The sequence below is a fragment of the Chiloscyllium punctatum genome, chromosome 34 (genome assembly GCF_047496795.1).
Source record: "Chiloscyllium punctatum isolate Juve2018m chromosome 34, sChiPun1.3, whole genome shotgun sequence".
Lineage (NCBI taxonomy): Eukaryota > Metazoa > Chordata > Chondrichthyes > Orectolobiformes > Hemiscylliidae > Chiloscyllium > Chiloscyllium punctatum.
The window spans coordinates 51,952,709-51,969,502 of NC_092772.1; the positions used below are offsets into that span (position 1 = coordinate 51,952,709).

The 16,794-nt window shown below is 42.5% G+C and overlaps 1 protein-coding gene across 1 annotated transcript; it reads right to left on the reverse strand.

Annotated features, from left to right (window-relative positions):
- Positions 1–433: 433 nt before the first annotated feature.
- Positions 434–1,396, reverse strand: LOC140458953 (probable G-protein coupled receptor 139). Its single transcript, XM_072553689.1, has one exon. The coding sequence runs from the start codon at positions 1,394–1,396 to the stop codon at positions 434–436; it is 963 nt and encodes a 320-aa protein (XP_072409790.1).
- Positions 1,397–16,794: the final 15,398 nt, after the last annotated feature.

Here is a 16,794-nt window from a genome sequence, read left to right on the forward strand (position 1 = left end):
CAAGGCAACATAATTAATATCTCAAATTTAAGCCTAATCATCATAGATCATATTCACCCAATCACACACCATTCACAGACATCAATTGTACAAGCTATTGCTCCTAACTCATACAGAGTGGGTCAGACTCATCCGAAATACCAACAGCACCACACATAGAGGGATGTAAGGCTATGTGGTGCCATGTCTTTGATATTTGAATCAGATTTTGTATTAGCTATTTCAGAGTTTAGCAGCAGTCTGATGGGGTTGTGTGTGTGTATAAGGGAGGGTTGAATATTTTTATATTCACCAGCGCTCAGAAACTCTAATAGGGAACTTTCATGAGCAACAGAGTTTGGAAATGCTTCCAGAATTGGACAATGTTGCATTCAGCAATGAGAGAAATGTTCCAATCTTAAACTCAATATATGAGAGCTACATTCACAGAAGATTAAATGCTTTGAGACCAGGAAATGTCCACGGAGCGATGTACCACTGGGAAGCTGCAGATCCACTTGTGTTTGTTACTGAAATGCAGTGATTCACGGATGAGAGTGAAGGGATATTTCAGAGCCCTCTTCAGCTCCTCTCTGAATTTACTCTGGGTCAGAGCATAAAGGGCAGTGTTTGTACAGGAGCTCAGGTAGAAGAGCAAAGTCCCAGATATGTCAGCGATCATAACAGGATGGTCATAACTCGGGTAAAAATGGTTGTTGGTAATCTCCATCAGTAAGAAAACACTGATCTTAGGCATCCACAACAATATAAAACTGCCCGAGACAACAAACAGAAGAATGATGGATTTCCGCCTATTGACCATCTCTGCATCTCCTCTCTGGTCCCTGTTACTGGGAGTTCGGAGACCCCTGCGTGCCCGATTTGCCAAGACAATGTGCCTGACGGTCAGAGCATTGAACAGTAGGATCAGGAGGTAGGGAATCAATGGGTTCAGCAGCTGGTGGATCCAGAAAAATGCCACCCATCCTGGCAATCTGAAGAACTCAGGTCTGGTATTGCATCCCCAGGGCACACCATCCAATGTGTCATGTGGTTGGTACTTAAAGTAAAAAGGGATATTCCTCAAAATGTTCAACAGGGAAACAGTGCTTACCACGGCTGCTGCTGTTCTGGCAGAGCAATATCTGGCTTTTAAATTGTGGCAACAAATGACCACAAAGCGGTCAAAGGTGAAAGTGATGGTCAACCAGACTGAGCAGTCGATAGCAGCATAGGCCAACACAGCATTAACACTGCACACGGCTGGCTGTAACAGGAATGAGAGGGGGAAATATATAGAAGCAAGTGCGTTGAGTATAATGCCAAACAAAATGACCAGTAGATCGGCTGTTGCCATGGAGATTAGGTAGAGGGAAGCACCTTTGGTGATGCCGCACTTTCCCCGGATGAGAATCATAATTGTCACCAAATCAGCTGCAAGATAAATTAAGAAGATTGTAGATCATGATCAATGATTGACAGAGTGAATATTCATGTCCGTGACAATTTTGGTGGCATAGTAGTAACCTCACCAGAGTAGCAACACAACATACATGGCTAATGATGTTTTTTAAATGTTTGATTCAAATCCCATCATAACAAATGGTGAATTCTGAAATTGCTAATCTCTGGAAGGAAGATTCTAATGGCTGGCATGGAACGACTGCTGACAGTCATAAAAACCCTTGAGGTTCACCAACATGTGGCTTTCCAAGGGCATTGTGCCATTCTCTGCCCTCTCTCAGTGGCCTGTCCCTTGTTCCTTTCAATATAACAGTGTTATTCAGTGTAAAATACACCATTAACTCTATTGTTATGACAAAAGGACAACCTGACAAATGAAAACTGCTCTCCTGTCAGTGGATTTGTAACCCAGTAAAATTAAAACATTGAATGTTCCTCAATTTTGCTCAGTTCGTCTTAACCAGACCTTACAGTAATATGGAAAGCTTATACTTCAAGAAGAAAAAATATTATTTATAATGTAAGTTTCACAGATCTCTTGGGCATTATAATTAATATCTACTAACTAGTACCAACCTTTGGTAGACTGTACTGTCACTGACATCATTGCAGGGTCAATAATGTCCTCATGATAATATAGTGAAAAATATGAAATCATTATTCATATTGTCACTTTAATGGAAAACATTTATTCAACAAGGCAATATAATTCCGAGCTACAATTTAAGCTCCACCATCCCTGATCATACACACCCAATGATGCACACAAACACAGATGGGACAAATGTTCTCAGGACTCAGGTTCAAATCCAGCCCTGGATTTTCAATTTAAAGATTCTGCATTTAAGAATTTAATGATAACTATGAAATAATTGTCAAGAGTAAAAATAAATCTTGGTTGCGCATGTATTTTTTTGAAAGAAAACAAACATCCTTACCTTGTCTGGCCCACATGTGACTCCAGACCTGCAGCTATGTAACTGACTATGAACTGGTAACTGCACAATAAATACTGGCCCAGTCAGTGCTGCTAGCATCGAATTCATGAATTGGAAACTAGCTCATCATTTAGTCCAGTCAATAGCAGGAGTTGCTGGATAAGATCTGCTTCCATTTTTCAGTTACCTATCACTTAAACTGCACCAATATTTCTCACCCATAATCACATCCCTCATCTGCACAATATGCTTCCATAGTATTCAGAATATTGAACTATTGTTTGGCACAGACATGTTGGGCCGAAGGGCCTGTTTCTATGCTATACTGCTCCATGTTTGAAAACTAACCCCTGAGTGAATGATTCTTTCTTATTCTCTCATCCAAAGCTGTATCTTACACAAGGCTCCTCTATGATGGCATACCCATCAGAGATTGACAGAATTAGAGAGCACAGAAGGATCTCAATCCACTCAATACTGCTGACTCAGGAAAGAAATATTCAACTGGACTCACAGTCTCACTATGCCGATCTTTCCTTATAGTTTTTGTTTTTGATTTTGACCTTTTCCTGTACCTATTCAAAACTTCCTCAGAAATTGTTCCCCTTAAGAGCACCTCAGCAGCATCGATGCAGAAAGGGAACTCAAATTATCCCGGCTTGCTGTGTGGAATCCTATTCCACCTCTGGCTCTTTCAAGAACCCGTTCCTCTGGCAAAAGAATGGTCCTGTCATGGAAACACCTCTCGCCTTTTATTGTGCACCATCATAACTTAACTCATCTCCAACACATTCCCACGATCTCTCGCAGCTCTCACGTCAATGCACAACTTCTTTCACCGACTCACACCACTGAAGATTCTCACCCTTCACACAATTATCTCCCTGAGTACAACGTATGAAACACTGCAGAGATATAATGTCCTTGCTCCCCACTTTTGGGATTAATACCACTAGGCTTTTGATTTTGCCTGAAATGTCGATTTTCCTGCTCCTCAGATGCTGCCTGACCTGCTGTGCTTTTCCAGCACCACTCTAATCTTGACTCTCTTGATTTCAAAGTCAACTTTCTAAAGCCTTACCATTAAAAATAGACAGAGTACCCTAATTTAAGAAGGTAAGACGATCTCCTCACCTGGAAGACAGATGATTGCAAGGCCTTTTAAGAAAACAAACAGAATCTCTAAAATTATTGGTTGTTGCATGATGTGTGCCTCTATTCGTTGAGTCTACAGGTCGAGTTCAGAAACTGAATTGTAAATGGTTCCTTATGTACACCGTATGATAAACCCCCTGTGACATAGTCCATGTTATTCCAGTGTACTGAGCAGACTCATTAAGCAAATTCCTGTGACATTGCACATTCCCTCTATGCTGGCCGTTTGAAAATAGAAACTGAACAAATTCTAATCTCTCCCCTTTCCCACCCCAAGGACTTTCATGAACAAATAAGTGTGTTTGTTTTTCACTGCTGCTTTGGTAATGCTTGGTTTAGGAATTGGGTTATTCGAATTTCGCTTCTTATGTCAGTCACCGGACGGGTTACTGTGGGTGTAGTGACTGAAGCCCAGAGTTGTGTGAATTTGGTACACTGTTCCCCTTGACATTGTGGGCAGCGACTAAATTCTAGGCACTAAACCAAGAGAAATATTGTATCAGATCCCACTGTAGAAAGTTACCCGTTCAGATACAACAACCTCATTTACTCAATAAATGTGAGAGTAAGATCCTCACAGTCCAGAATAGGTCTCCAGTGCAACTGGCACAATTCATGGCTCCATCTAAAATAAAGTTGACTTTTCCCCAAACTCTCCCTTTGGAGAACCAGCCTTCCTTTTCTCCCAGAGTTCAGTTCAGTTCTCGCCCATGTTGACGCTCAGATGGTGATGTTTTGGTTGGGTGAGAGTGCCAAGGCATGTGGAGCCATGATGGTCGAACAAGGAGAGGGACGGAGCAGCCATGGTGTGACAGAATGGGCTCAGAGGGCTGAATGGACTTCTCCTTTGATTTTTCTACCTTTTATACCTGAGGAACCACCTCACATCACAGATTGGCCAATTGTGGTAAATTATAAGTGGCAAGAAATGAAATATTGCACACAGCAATGAGATTCCTCACTCTCCGTACAACAGTCAGTGGGTATCAGTCAAAACAAGAATGAATCCACAACGTGATAATGTCCAAGCTGACTGTACTATGGAACAAGGCCAATCCCAGAATGAAAACTGAAATGATAGATCATCTTGAAACATAAAACATAGGGACATGGGTAGTCCATTCATCCCATCAATTCATTGTCAATCCCATTTGACATGATCATGGCTGATTATCCAACTCACTCCCCTGTTCCTGCTTTCTCCTCATACCTTTAGATCCCTTTAGCACTAAGAACAAAACCTGACTCCATCTTGAATAACAATCAATCTTTTGCCCTCTACAGTTTGCTTTAATAAAGAATTCCAGAAGCTTACCACACTGTGGTTGAAGACACTTCTCCTGGTCTCAGCCCTAAATGGTTTATCCCATACCTTTAGACTGTGACCTCTGTTCTGGAATAATTAACTTTTGGCGTTCATTAATCTCGCGGTTTATCACTGTGACACAGTGACACACGGCATCATAGGCTTTGTCGACAACAGAATTTTATTGGAAAAAAGAGAAAAAAAACAAACACATATTTAGCACAGAAGGCAGATTTTCATGACCTTAAAATTAGATATATTCAACAATATTTGCAAAACTGTCCCTGACTGGAGACTCATGCAAAGAGAAATCACACACCACTGAGACCTCTTTCAGTTTCTCATTGACTAGTTCCTTCTGGAGTCTTTCCCATGTCTATGGAGACGGCTTCATGATTGTTTTTTTGGACCAGGTGGAATGATATTTTCACAAGATAATCGGTTCTGAAGTTTCTCATGTCTAAGGACTGGCGTTTTTTTCATCCAATTTCTCAGGAGTCTCCACAAACAGTTTCAGGGACTGAAGGTGAAACAGCTGGGGAGAGTGTTTGAAAATTTGGAGGGTGTTACCGAGAAAGGGAGGGGTACACATGCTGTAGGAGGTTACAGAGATAGGGAGGGGGTATAGGGGCTAGAGGAGGTTACAGAGATAGGGAGGGGGTATAGGGGCTAGAGAAGGTTACAGAGATACGGAGGGGTATAGGGGCTAGAGGAGGTTACAGAGCTAGGGAGGGGGTATAGGGGCTAGAGAAGGTTACAGAGCAAGGGAGAGGATGTAAGGGCTGGATGAAGTTATAGAGATAAGGAGGGGGTATAGGACCTGGAGGAGTTTACAGAGATAGAATGCGATGTTGGTGTTGATGAAGGTTTTAGAGAGAGTAGGGAGTGCTGGGTTTGGAGGAATTGACAGAGTTAGGGAGAGGTGTAAGGGCTGTATGAGATGACAGATTTAGAGAGGGTTGTGGGGACTGGAAGAGGTAACAGAGGTGGGGGACGTTGGGGTTGGAGGAGGTTACAGAGACAGGGAGAGGTGTAGGAGCTGGAGGGGTTACAGAGATAGGGAGGATGTGTAGGGGCTGGAGAAAGGGAGGGTTATTAGGGGCACATGGAGATTTCAGAGACAGGGAGAAGTTCACGTATGCTTACTCTGCTATCCAACTCAGACCCTGAGCAGGAGAAGAGTGATGTGGATCACCTTGTGTCAGTTTGCAATCCCATGGTGCATTTCATTGTCCATTGAGGCTGGGAAAAGTCACATGATGTTGAAATACTATTGGAGACAGACAATTGGATTACATCATCCTCCCTCCCTCTGTATTCACAATGCAGTAAAATTAAATCATTCAAAGACCGTCAACATTGACACAATGCTTCCTAACCAGCCTCTTAAATAGCCATTTCAGACTCTGCGAATAACTAATTCCAGACACTGGTTTGTATGGCAAACAAAGGGTTTAGCAATTTATGAAAAAGGGGCAATGTTAACAGAGTAAGTATAAACAGCAAAGTAATCCAAATGGTCTACATTTTAAACCCCAATCGCTTTGTTTTCAGTCTCATTCACACAGTAGACAGACAAACTAACACAGTTCAGGGACACATGAAAGAATGTGAGAAAAGTGACCAGATTATTTCAGTGCATCACAGGATGGTTTATGGGCAGGGATGATGGTTTCTTGTTTGACTTTCTGAAGATGTGGATCAGACTCTCCTTTACTGTTCACTCAGATAAAGACAGTCATACTTATAACTTAGTTTTCTGTTCTCTGAGTTCAAAAGAGCTGATTAAGGAAGTTAGGCAGGGAGATTTCAAATCTTTGCCCAACAGCACCAATAGCCAGATGAACAGAAACACAGTCCAAACCCAACCCAACTTGTGACCATGCCCTGACAGACTGACTGTCTCCTCCATGATATCCCAGTTGCCATTCAACATCTGCACTCTGCCTGAGATAAGATCTTTTCCAGACTTGCTGGAACCAATTCCTGGGGAGTGACCTCATCAACAACCAACTTCTGTTATCTGTTTCACAAAGATGGCAGTTAGGGGCTCTCCCTTCATTGTACAAGATAATGTGAAAGTAGATGAATTGTCTAGAATGTGAAACCAATTAATTAAGTTAATAACTTAAAGGAAGGAGATAAAAGATTATAAAGAAAACAGGGATGATTCAGTTTCTGGATTAGTGGTGCTGGAAGAGCACAGCAGTTCAGGCAGCATCCAAGGAGCTTCGAAATCGACGTTTCGGGCAAAAGCCTACCTCAGGGATGATGCAGTGCCAATGGAGGGAGGTTTTGCTTTCTGTTGTCTCTGTGTCAGACACTTGGTGAAGGAACGCATCTTGGGAAATGTGCTTCATCTCACTTTAGGGTGGAGGTATGTAAAGACACTTTTACTTTTATTATTGTCTGTGGACCAAAAATGGAGCAAAACGTTGCTCTATAAACAAGAAAACTGTGTAGTAAACTCTGTTCAGTGTTCAAAAGACTAGTGGAGCATATTGACAGTTTTATATACATTGTTGTCTTTTGGGGCAGCAAGAGAGTGTCTCAAAAACTTTTTGTGTGTGTGAGATAGTCTGTGTGTTTCTGTGTGTGTGTGTGTGTGAGAGAGAGAGACTGTGTGTTTCTGTGTGTGTGTGTGTGAGAGACTAAGCATGTGCGTGTTTCTGTGTGCGTGTGTGTGAGAGACTAAGCATGTGCGTGTTTCTGTGTGCGTGTGTGTGTGTGAGACTGTGTGTGTGTGTGCGAGAGACTGAGCATGTGCGTGTTTCTGTGTGTGTGTGTGTGCATCTGTCTGCGTAAGACAGACAGAAAGTGTGTGCGTGCACGAATCTGTGTACGTTTGTGCTTGTGTGTGAGAGAGAGGGTATATGCAGGGCAAGACACCATTTGATTGGTTTTTAATCAGCACCAGTTGTTGTGTGTTCAGGAGAGCTCAGTACAGTGACAATCTCTTGTTTGTTTCCTGGGCAGGTCAGTGCAGCCAAGTGTGTGGAGAATCCAGGCGTAAGGGCCAGCCTGTGAAGACAGAGCATCCATATCACTCTCTCCTTTCTACATGGGGAACTGAATGAAGACACCCTGGTAGCTCAGCACTCCCTCTCAGCGTTCCTCTGCTCTCCCTGAAAACCCTCTCCTCAAAGGGACAATTGGAAATCACTTCCAGAAAAACAGAAATGGCACATTTTCAAGCAGTGAACGAGAGACTGAGAATTGGTGTCCCCACAACCTCGTTCATCATCAAACTTTTTTAAGAAACTGAAAGGTTCTGAAAAAGAGCAGCACGTGTTTACTTGATTTTATTTTATCTTAGCACATAAAATATTTTCCTTCTCTGTCCTTTTTGGGCATCTCTCTGACTGAACAAAAGTCCTTGAAGTGGAAGAAATGAAGTTACAGTTTGGCAATTGAACACTTTTTTCAATTTGTTAACAGTAATTTGAACACAATAATGTTATTTTCACGGTGATGCTAAAAAAGGTGCACATATTCCTTTAACAGAAATTGGATATTTGTGCACAATTGGGCAATGTGTTGCTTTCATCAAATGTTCACGGTCCTTAAGAACTTGATGAATAGTGGGGCTGGATTTCCAGTGCACTTCAGTTAGACCAGTTAGAGAGAGGATTGTGTGTAGTTCTGGAATCTACATGATAGGAGGGATGTGTTTACACTGGAGAGGGGACAGAGGGAGAATTACCAGCGTGTTGTCTGGGCTGGACAGAGTTTCAGTTATGTGGAGAAATTGGACAGAGTGGGTTTCTTTCCTCACTCACCCTTTGTCTGTTTGTACAAGAGAATTGTGTCCGTGCTAACAATGCAGGATGCAATTTATTCCCAGCATGGTTAGTGATTGGGGGGAAGGTTTCCAGATCCCCACTCTGCCTGAATGATTGAGGTACTTTATGATATCAGTCCTTCAATGCACTTGGCTCACATTTTAGGACTATTTACCCCACCCACACACCCGTTCCTGTTTCCCCCTTTACACACACATAATCCCATCACTTATCATTCAGCTGAATCCACACTGTACATTCTCCAAAGGCCAGTGCCATCTTCCTGAGGAGTGGCCCCTTACACAGTGATGAACTTACACAGATCAAGTGTAACCAAGGGTTTATCAAACTGAAACCTAACTGGGTTCCCTTTCCAATCCAAACACCATTGAGAAAGGCTGGCACTGCAGTGACTGTCTTGAATGTTTCTTGAATTCCTCGTCCTGATTGTCACGCGTGGATAGATGTATCTGCTTTCTTGGTGCAATGTTGAATTCTTGTTTTGTAAAAAGTACCTCACTGACCTTTCTGTCAGCCAAGGAACTTCCTACTGTTAGATTTCACGAAAAGTCAAAACTTCAGTCTCTCTGCCAGATGGAAAGTCATATTTTCATACTTTGTGACAAACGTTAAATACACTGCTCGTTTTCTCATCATTTCCTTAACAACTGCTCCATGTTCATTGGTAAGAGTTAGCATTCTCAGTCTGTGTCTTAACTCTGAACAATATAGCATCAATGTTGGTTTTTGGATTGAAATTGCATTCTTGCTCTTTGTCCTGATGGAGTGCAAGTCAAAAATTGCAACAACATATGTCCTTCCTCAACAATATTTTGATTAGTTTATCCATTATGTGTCTGGATTCATGACACAAGATCCATGGTTGAAGAGATGAAAACACAGCAGATCTGTCCAACAGTGCCTATTAACACGACTGGAACAAATTAAGCAATTTAGTGATATGAACAAATGCATAATTGTTGTTGAATGTGCCATGACGTTGGGTTCCATTGGAATTGGACCCATTGCATCTGGGTTTTGTATTGAACTCGAACAGAGTGAGTTCAGGTGTGTGAAAGCTGCAGGAGCTGAGCTCAGTTGAGTTCCAATGGACTCAGTTGGATGGAGATGGTTTCAATTGGACTTCAATTGATGGAGCAGCAATGGGCTCAGTTAGATGGAGATGTTTTCAGTTGGACTCCAATTGATGGATCAGCAATGGGCTCAGTTGGATGGAGATGTTTTCAGTTGGACTCCAATTGATGGAGCAGAAATGGGCTCAGTTGGATGGAGATGTTTTCAGTTGGACTCCAATTGATGGAGCAGCAATGGGCTCAGTTAAAATCTATCTGATTGTTTTATTGTTTTCTTCAGTGGAAGATTGTTACAATTTGATAATCATCACAAAAGAGTTTGATGTGAATTTTACCACCTGTTTGAGAAATAAAATGTTCCCCGGTATTTTTTTAAAATTTCAATTGCAAGTCTAATTTCGGTGCTATTTAATATTCAAAGCACAGTTGTGAACTCCCTTTTGACAAGATAAAGGGCAGCAGTCTATTTTTGGAATGTAAGTCCAGGATGTCAACCCTCCATGGTCAATAATATATTGAGTGACTGACATGTGAAAGAAAACTGAAAGAAGTTGGATAATGAAAAAAAGTAGAAACACAAACACTGTCAGAATCGTGATTGGAAAGCAAGTACAAGTATTATCTTAAGGAGCATTCTTTAGGGAGTGCTGTTTACAATCCTTTTACATCTCCATGTGGAATATACCGGTGTTGTGGGGCTGTACAATGTAATGTGAATGGTTTTTAAGAGGGTGTTTAATAGACTGGAACAGACACCAGCCGTCACACACGGTGTTTACGATCATGTATAAGGGAGTGTTGATTCTTATCTCAGGAGCTCAGTCCAGACTCCAAGCCCTGCGCGAGAGTTAATGAATGAGCTCACCCAACATTAACAATGCAAGGACCAATAATTCTACAGATCGCATTCGCTTTCTTCCATTTCTTTGCAATTGTCTGTGTTCCAGGTGAGGAGATCTTCCCCGTTACTGAATGTGGTGTTTATAGTTCTGTCTGTGTTTTATGGTGAGATATTTGATGGATTACTTTGGAACCGAGTCGTGGATGGGCTGATTGAAGGAGTGACCTTGGGGAAGCTGCAGTGCCATTTGATAGGAATGTTACCTGGAATGAGAATCTTCAGTTGTATGGAGAGAGGGAAGAGGTTGCCCAATGTTATTACAACTGAACATGATGAAGGTGGGTATAGGGACCATGAGCAGAATAAACCCTAAACCTGAAGACCATTTCCCTTGAGCCTGCTTCACCAATAAATCGGACGTTGGCTGATCGGAAATTCCTCACATCCTGCACTTTCTCTGCAATCCTTGATTTCCCCGACTGACCAAAACAATCCAAAATGAAGGATGAGAAGATGGCTGTAGGGGCTGCTCCGTTTTGAGGTATTTTAGGTGTTGGAGGTCACTTCCTCGAATTCCAGGAGCAGAAATTACTGTTTTGTATGCTGCTGCATTGTTTTGGAACTTTGGGGGAAAATAAAACCCTCAAAACAACAGCACTTTTAACAGACAGAAATTCAGACAAAAGGCAGCAAACACATTGGCAGTGCGGGAGAGAGGTAACTGACCCAGCAGTGAATCTGCACAGTTGCTACCTTTGCTGTTTGAGTTCCTGGATCTCTGGACATCAGAAACAGTCTAGGACAAAGTTTAAAAAGTGAAATTCACCACTGACCTTGGAGGAACTTATGTGGGAGAGCTCACAGCACAGGAACTGATAAATGCATAGTTTTCAATGTGTAACCTTGCTATATGGTTGCTGTACTGAATAGAATGGGTTCTTTCTTGATTATAAATTTTATTGAAATCTGCCTCTTGATTAAATTTTAAAAATATAAACCAGAAGGACTAAGTTAGCCCAGAGCACTGTTTTTGTTTAGAGTAAACAGGTAATGCTATTTTCTGGATCTATTGATTGTGAAGGAGCAAAGATGATCTTTTTTAGAGTTACATGCTCATCCTGTCAGATGTGGGAGTTTAGGGAGAGTTTCCATGTTACTGATTATTTTGTCTGCAGTAAGTGTGCTTGGTTGCCAATTCTATCGGATCGCATGGATTGGTTGGAGCAAAAGTCCAACCAATGAGGAATTTACAAGAGCTAGAGGGTGTGATGGATGACAGTTATTGGAAGGGAGAAAAGCCGCAGATACAGTCAAATGGAAGGGTTAACTCCAGGAAAGCTAGGAGGGGTAGTGCAGGTAGTGCAGGAGTCTCCTGTGACTATCCCCATTTCAAACAAGTATGCTGTTTTGGAAAATGTAGGAGGGGGGTGGGGGTGATGGACTCTCAGGGGAATGTAGCATGAACACCAAGTTTCTGATATTGAGACACGCTGTAATGCAATGAGGGGTAAGTCGGGTTCCAAGCAATCAATTGCGATAGGGGAATGTACAGTCCAAGGCACGGGCAGACATTTCTGTGGCCAGCAGCAATAAATCAGAATGGTGTGTTGCCTCCCTGGTGCCAGGATAAAGGATGTTGAAGAGAGAGTGCAGAATGTTCTCAAAGGAGAGAGGGCCCGGCAGGATGTCGTTGTACACATTGGAACCAACGGCATAGGATGGGAAAAAGATGAGATTCTGAAAGGAGAATGTATGAAGTTGGGCAGAATTGTTTTTTAAAAAATGAGGTCCTTGAGAGTGGTCATTTCTGGAATACTCCCGGTGCTACGAGCTAGTGAGAGTAGGGGTAGGAGGAGAGAGCAGATGAATTCATGGTTGAGGAACTGGTGGATGGGAGAAGGTTTACACTTTTCAATCATTGGAATTTCTTCTGGGGTAGAAGTGAACTGTACAAGAAGGATGGATCGTACCTGAATTGGAAGGGGTCAAACATACTGACAGAGAGATTTGCTAGAGCTGCTCAGGAAGATTTAAACTAGTAAGGTGGCGGGGGTGGCAAGGGTGGTAGTAAGGTAGCATCACACCCTCTAGCTCTTGTAAATTCCTCATTGCATCTAACCTTTGCTCCAATCAATCCATGTGATCTGATAGAATTGGCAACCAAACCACTGCGGACAAAATACTCAATAAAATGAAAACTCTCCCTCAAGTCCTACAGCCGACAGGTTGAACATGTAACTCTACAAAAGACCATCTTGCAGATAATGCATTGAGAACTTTAATCTCCCACTATCTCAGTATTCTATTCAAATCAAATTCAGAATGCTAGGATAGGCATAACATCCGTCATTTGGTCTGGATGTGAAATCAAACACCTCATGCGGTTTGCCACATGGTCATTTCACCTTCACTCTCTTCTTAGTCAAGAATATATTGGCTAGAATTTGTAATCATTCACTCTGTGCATATTTATCTTGTTATACAAAGGAGAGTTCTGTGTGGAACCCATTAGAATGAGGCAGTTTTGTCCAACTTATAACTAGCTCGTCCCAATTGCATGTTGAGGATTTCTAACTCCCATTCAGTTTAGCTTTCTCACCCGACTCAGTTGTTTTGTTTCAATTGTTTGCATCAGTTGAATTTCAAAATTCTGTGTTCAGAGTTAACTCCAGAATTTCAGCACAATGCTAAACTTTGCCCTGCTGAGCAGTACTGATGGTGTGCTAGTCAGTCTGAGATGCTGATTCCACATGCGGGATCAAGCCAACACAGCTTCTGCCTGCTTTATTGGATATTAAATATCCCAAGGCACCAGTAATACTTGGTTTCCTCACCAATCCCTCTCCCTCAATCAGCATCACACAAAATATTAACAACAACTATCTATAATTCTGGTTGTGGGAACTTGATCAATCTTGGTTATGCGCTTCCTGAATTAAAAAAATTATCATTTCTAAGACATACACCATAGATGATAAAGTATTTCCGGGAATCTGGTGGTTATCCATTTAAAATCCTTCTTGTATTTATTGTTGTAACTGTCCCTGTCTCTGTTTTTGATTTTGATGCCTACTGCAGCAGTGAAGGTTCATGATCCCACATATAGAATAATTTTTCAATGTCCCTTCCAGCTAACTTAATGACGATTGTGATTCTCACTCGTGGAAAGTGTGGCATCACCAAAGGTATATCCACCTACCTCATTTCCATGGCAACAGCAGATCTCCTCGTCATTGTATTCAGTGTAATACTCACAACACTTGGTTTCAATTATTTCCCAGTTTCCTTCCTGTTTTACACTGCGGTGTGCAGTTTTAACATCATCATGGGCTATGCTGCTATTGACTGCTCCGTCTGGTTGACCATCGCTTTCACCATCGATCGCTTTGTGGCCATTTGTTGCCACAATCTGAAAGCCAGATATTGCTCTGCCAGAACAGCAGCCTCAGTCATAACCATTGTCTGGTCAGTCAGCATTTTGAGGAACATTCCATTTTACTACAAATACCAATCTTTGGGCACATGGGGTGGTGTGCCCTGGGGCTGTGGCATCAGACCAGAGTTCTTCATCTTGCCAGGATGGCTGGCATTTTTCTGGATCCACCATCTGCTGAACCCATTGATCCCCTACCTCCTGATCCTGCTGTTCAATGCTCTGACCATCAGGCACATTGTCTTGGCAAATCGGGCACGCAGGGGTCTCCGATCTCCCAGTAACAGGGACCAGAGAGGAGATGCAGAGATGGTCAACAGGCGGAAATCCATCATCCTGCTGTTTGTTGTCTCGGGCAGTTTTATATTGTTGTGGATGCCCAAGGTCAGTGTTTTCTTACTGATGAAGATTACCAACAACCATTTTTACCTGAGTTATGACCATCCTGTTATGATCATTGACATATCTGGGACTGTGCTCTTCTACCTGAGCTCCTGTACAAACACTGCCCTTTATGCTCTGACCCAGAGTAAATTCAGAGAGGAGCTGAAGAGGGTTCTGAAATATCCCTTCACTCTCATCCGTGAATGTAATCCTACATCAAAATAAGAAATGCGGTTGAGACGGGAGCACAGTTTATGTCCCTCGCTGAGGTCTCTCTAGTTTCGGGACTTCACCTGAATTTCCCTGTTATGTTCCGTGCAACTGGGAGAAGAGAAGGAATTGTTTTCTTCATCCATGAGATGTACACGTGTGTGGTTCGACATGAGGACTAGTTCATGTCTATTGGCCCTTTCTCTGGTTATTTCTCTCCTACTGTTCTCTAGCCCTTGGACCAAGTGAACACATCACCCCTTTCCTTGCGAGAGTGAGAAGTCACATGACAGCAGTTTGCAGTCCAACAGGTTTATTTGAAATCGCAGGCTTTCAAAGGGCTGCTCGCACTGTCAGGTGAAGTCCTTCCCCAGCCCAACAACACCACTTCCACGTCTTTTCTTTGAGAAACAGCGTTGTCCAACAGTCTTAAAATATTACGGTCAGTTCGTTAAAGCTACATTGATGCATGGGCACATCTCTCTTCCTATGAGATTTCAAATGGTTGATGTCACTTTGACCCACTCTGCTTCTTAATGTGGAGAGTGTGCATTCTACACCCTGCTCGATATCCCTTCCAGCACAGACTCTATTGCAATTGGCCAATTCCCCCCAAAACCCTGTGGAGTGCAATGCCTTTTGGAGTGTATTTTAATATTCAGCCCTGCGGACAGTGGTCTGGATTCCCTGCTGGGCTGTATCCTGACCAAGGGTATGAGAACGGTCTGACTGGAAGACTTCCCTCACCTCCTTTTCTCTGCTTTATTACACATTGGAGGTGATTCTGTCCATGTCTGAGGGAGTATTCATGAGGAAATGAATAAACAATGAACAAAAATGCATGCTGTCAATATTATGTCTCCATTTTGCTTAATTCTATTTCCAAACCTCACATGATCTGCAATCATACACACTTAAAATGGTCTTCAGGGAGGAAAGAACATCTCAGGGTTTAAGGTGATACTTTCAACATGAGACACATCATTGAAGCTGTTCCTCTCTCCACACAATCATAATTTGTCGCCATCTCTTATACTTTCATTCCTTTCTCATTCCCTCCATCTGTTGTTTCAACATTAATTCACTACTGTTTCAGGGTGGCACGGTGGTTGGCACTGCTGTCTCACAGCACCAGGGTCTCAGGTTCGATTCCAGCCTCAGGAGATTGTCTGTCTGGAGTTTGCATGTTCTCCCCGTGTCTGCGTGGGTTTCCTCCGGGTGCTCCGGTTTCCCTCCCACAGTCCAAAGATGTACAGGCCTGGTGAATTGGCCATGCTAAATTGCCCATTGTATGAGGTGCATTAGTCAGAGGGAAATGGGTCTGGGTGGGTTACTCTTTGGAAGGTCGGTGTGGACTGGTTAGGCAAAAGGGCCTGATTCCATGCTGTAGGGAATCTAATCTAATCTAAACTCATTCGACGGACCTCAGTGGGATTGGATAGACTGATATATATTACCTATCCCTAATTACGCAGGGGACAGTTTAGAATGAAGCATATTGCAGTGGGTCTGGAGTCACCTGTAGGTTCAGACTGAGCAAAGACGGTAGGTTTCATTTCCCTGAAGGGAATGAGTGAACCAGGTGGGACCTTATCCCCCAACAATCAAGGACTGTTTCATGTTTATCCTGAGGTTCTTAATTCCAGATTTGTATTGAAGGGAAAACTCCATGGTAGGATTTGGACTCAGATCCCCAGAACATTTCTCGTGTCATCGGAATGAACAACCCAGTGACAACAAGGCCATCACATTATCCTGCGTTCCCTTCCCTTCCTCTCCTTTTATCTCCACTGAACCCTTCAGTTCTCTCTTTCTCTTTTTCTCTCCCTATCTGATGACAATGTAGTCAATTAAATTAAGATGAATATTTTGGAATTGATCGATATTGATGTTGTCACATGTACCGAGAAACAGTGAAAAGTGTTGTTTTCCGTGCTGTACAGGCAGATTGTACCATACAAAGTGCATCAGGGTAGCAGAACCTAGTGCAGTATACAGAGTTACAGCCCCAGAGAAGGTGCATGGAGAGAAATCGTCATCAACATTCGAGATGTTCGTCCAAAAGTCTGATAACCAAGGGGAAGAAGCTGTTCTTGAATCTGTTTGAACATGTATTCAAATGTTTATATCTTTTGGCTGATAGAAGGGGATGGAAGAGTATAACTGGGGTGGGAGGGCTGTTTGATTGTGATGGTTGCTTTCCAGACA

Coding starts and splice junctions, on each gene's coding strand:
- LOC140458953 (XM_072553689.1), bottom strand. CDS start 1,396: ATGATTCTCATCCGGGGAAAGTGCGGCATCACCAAAGGTGCTTCCCTC.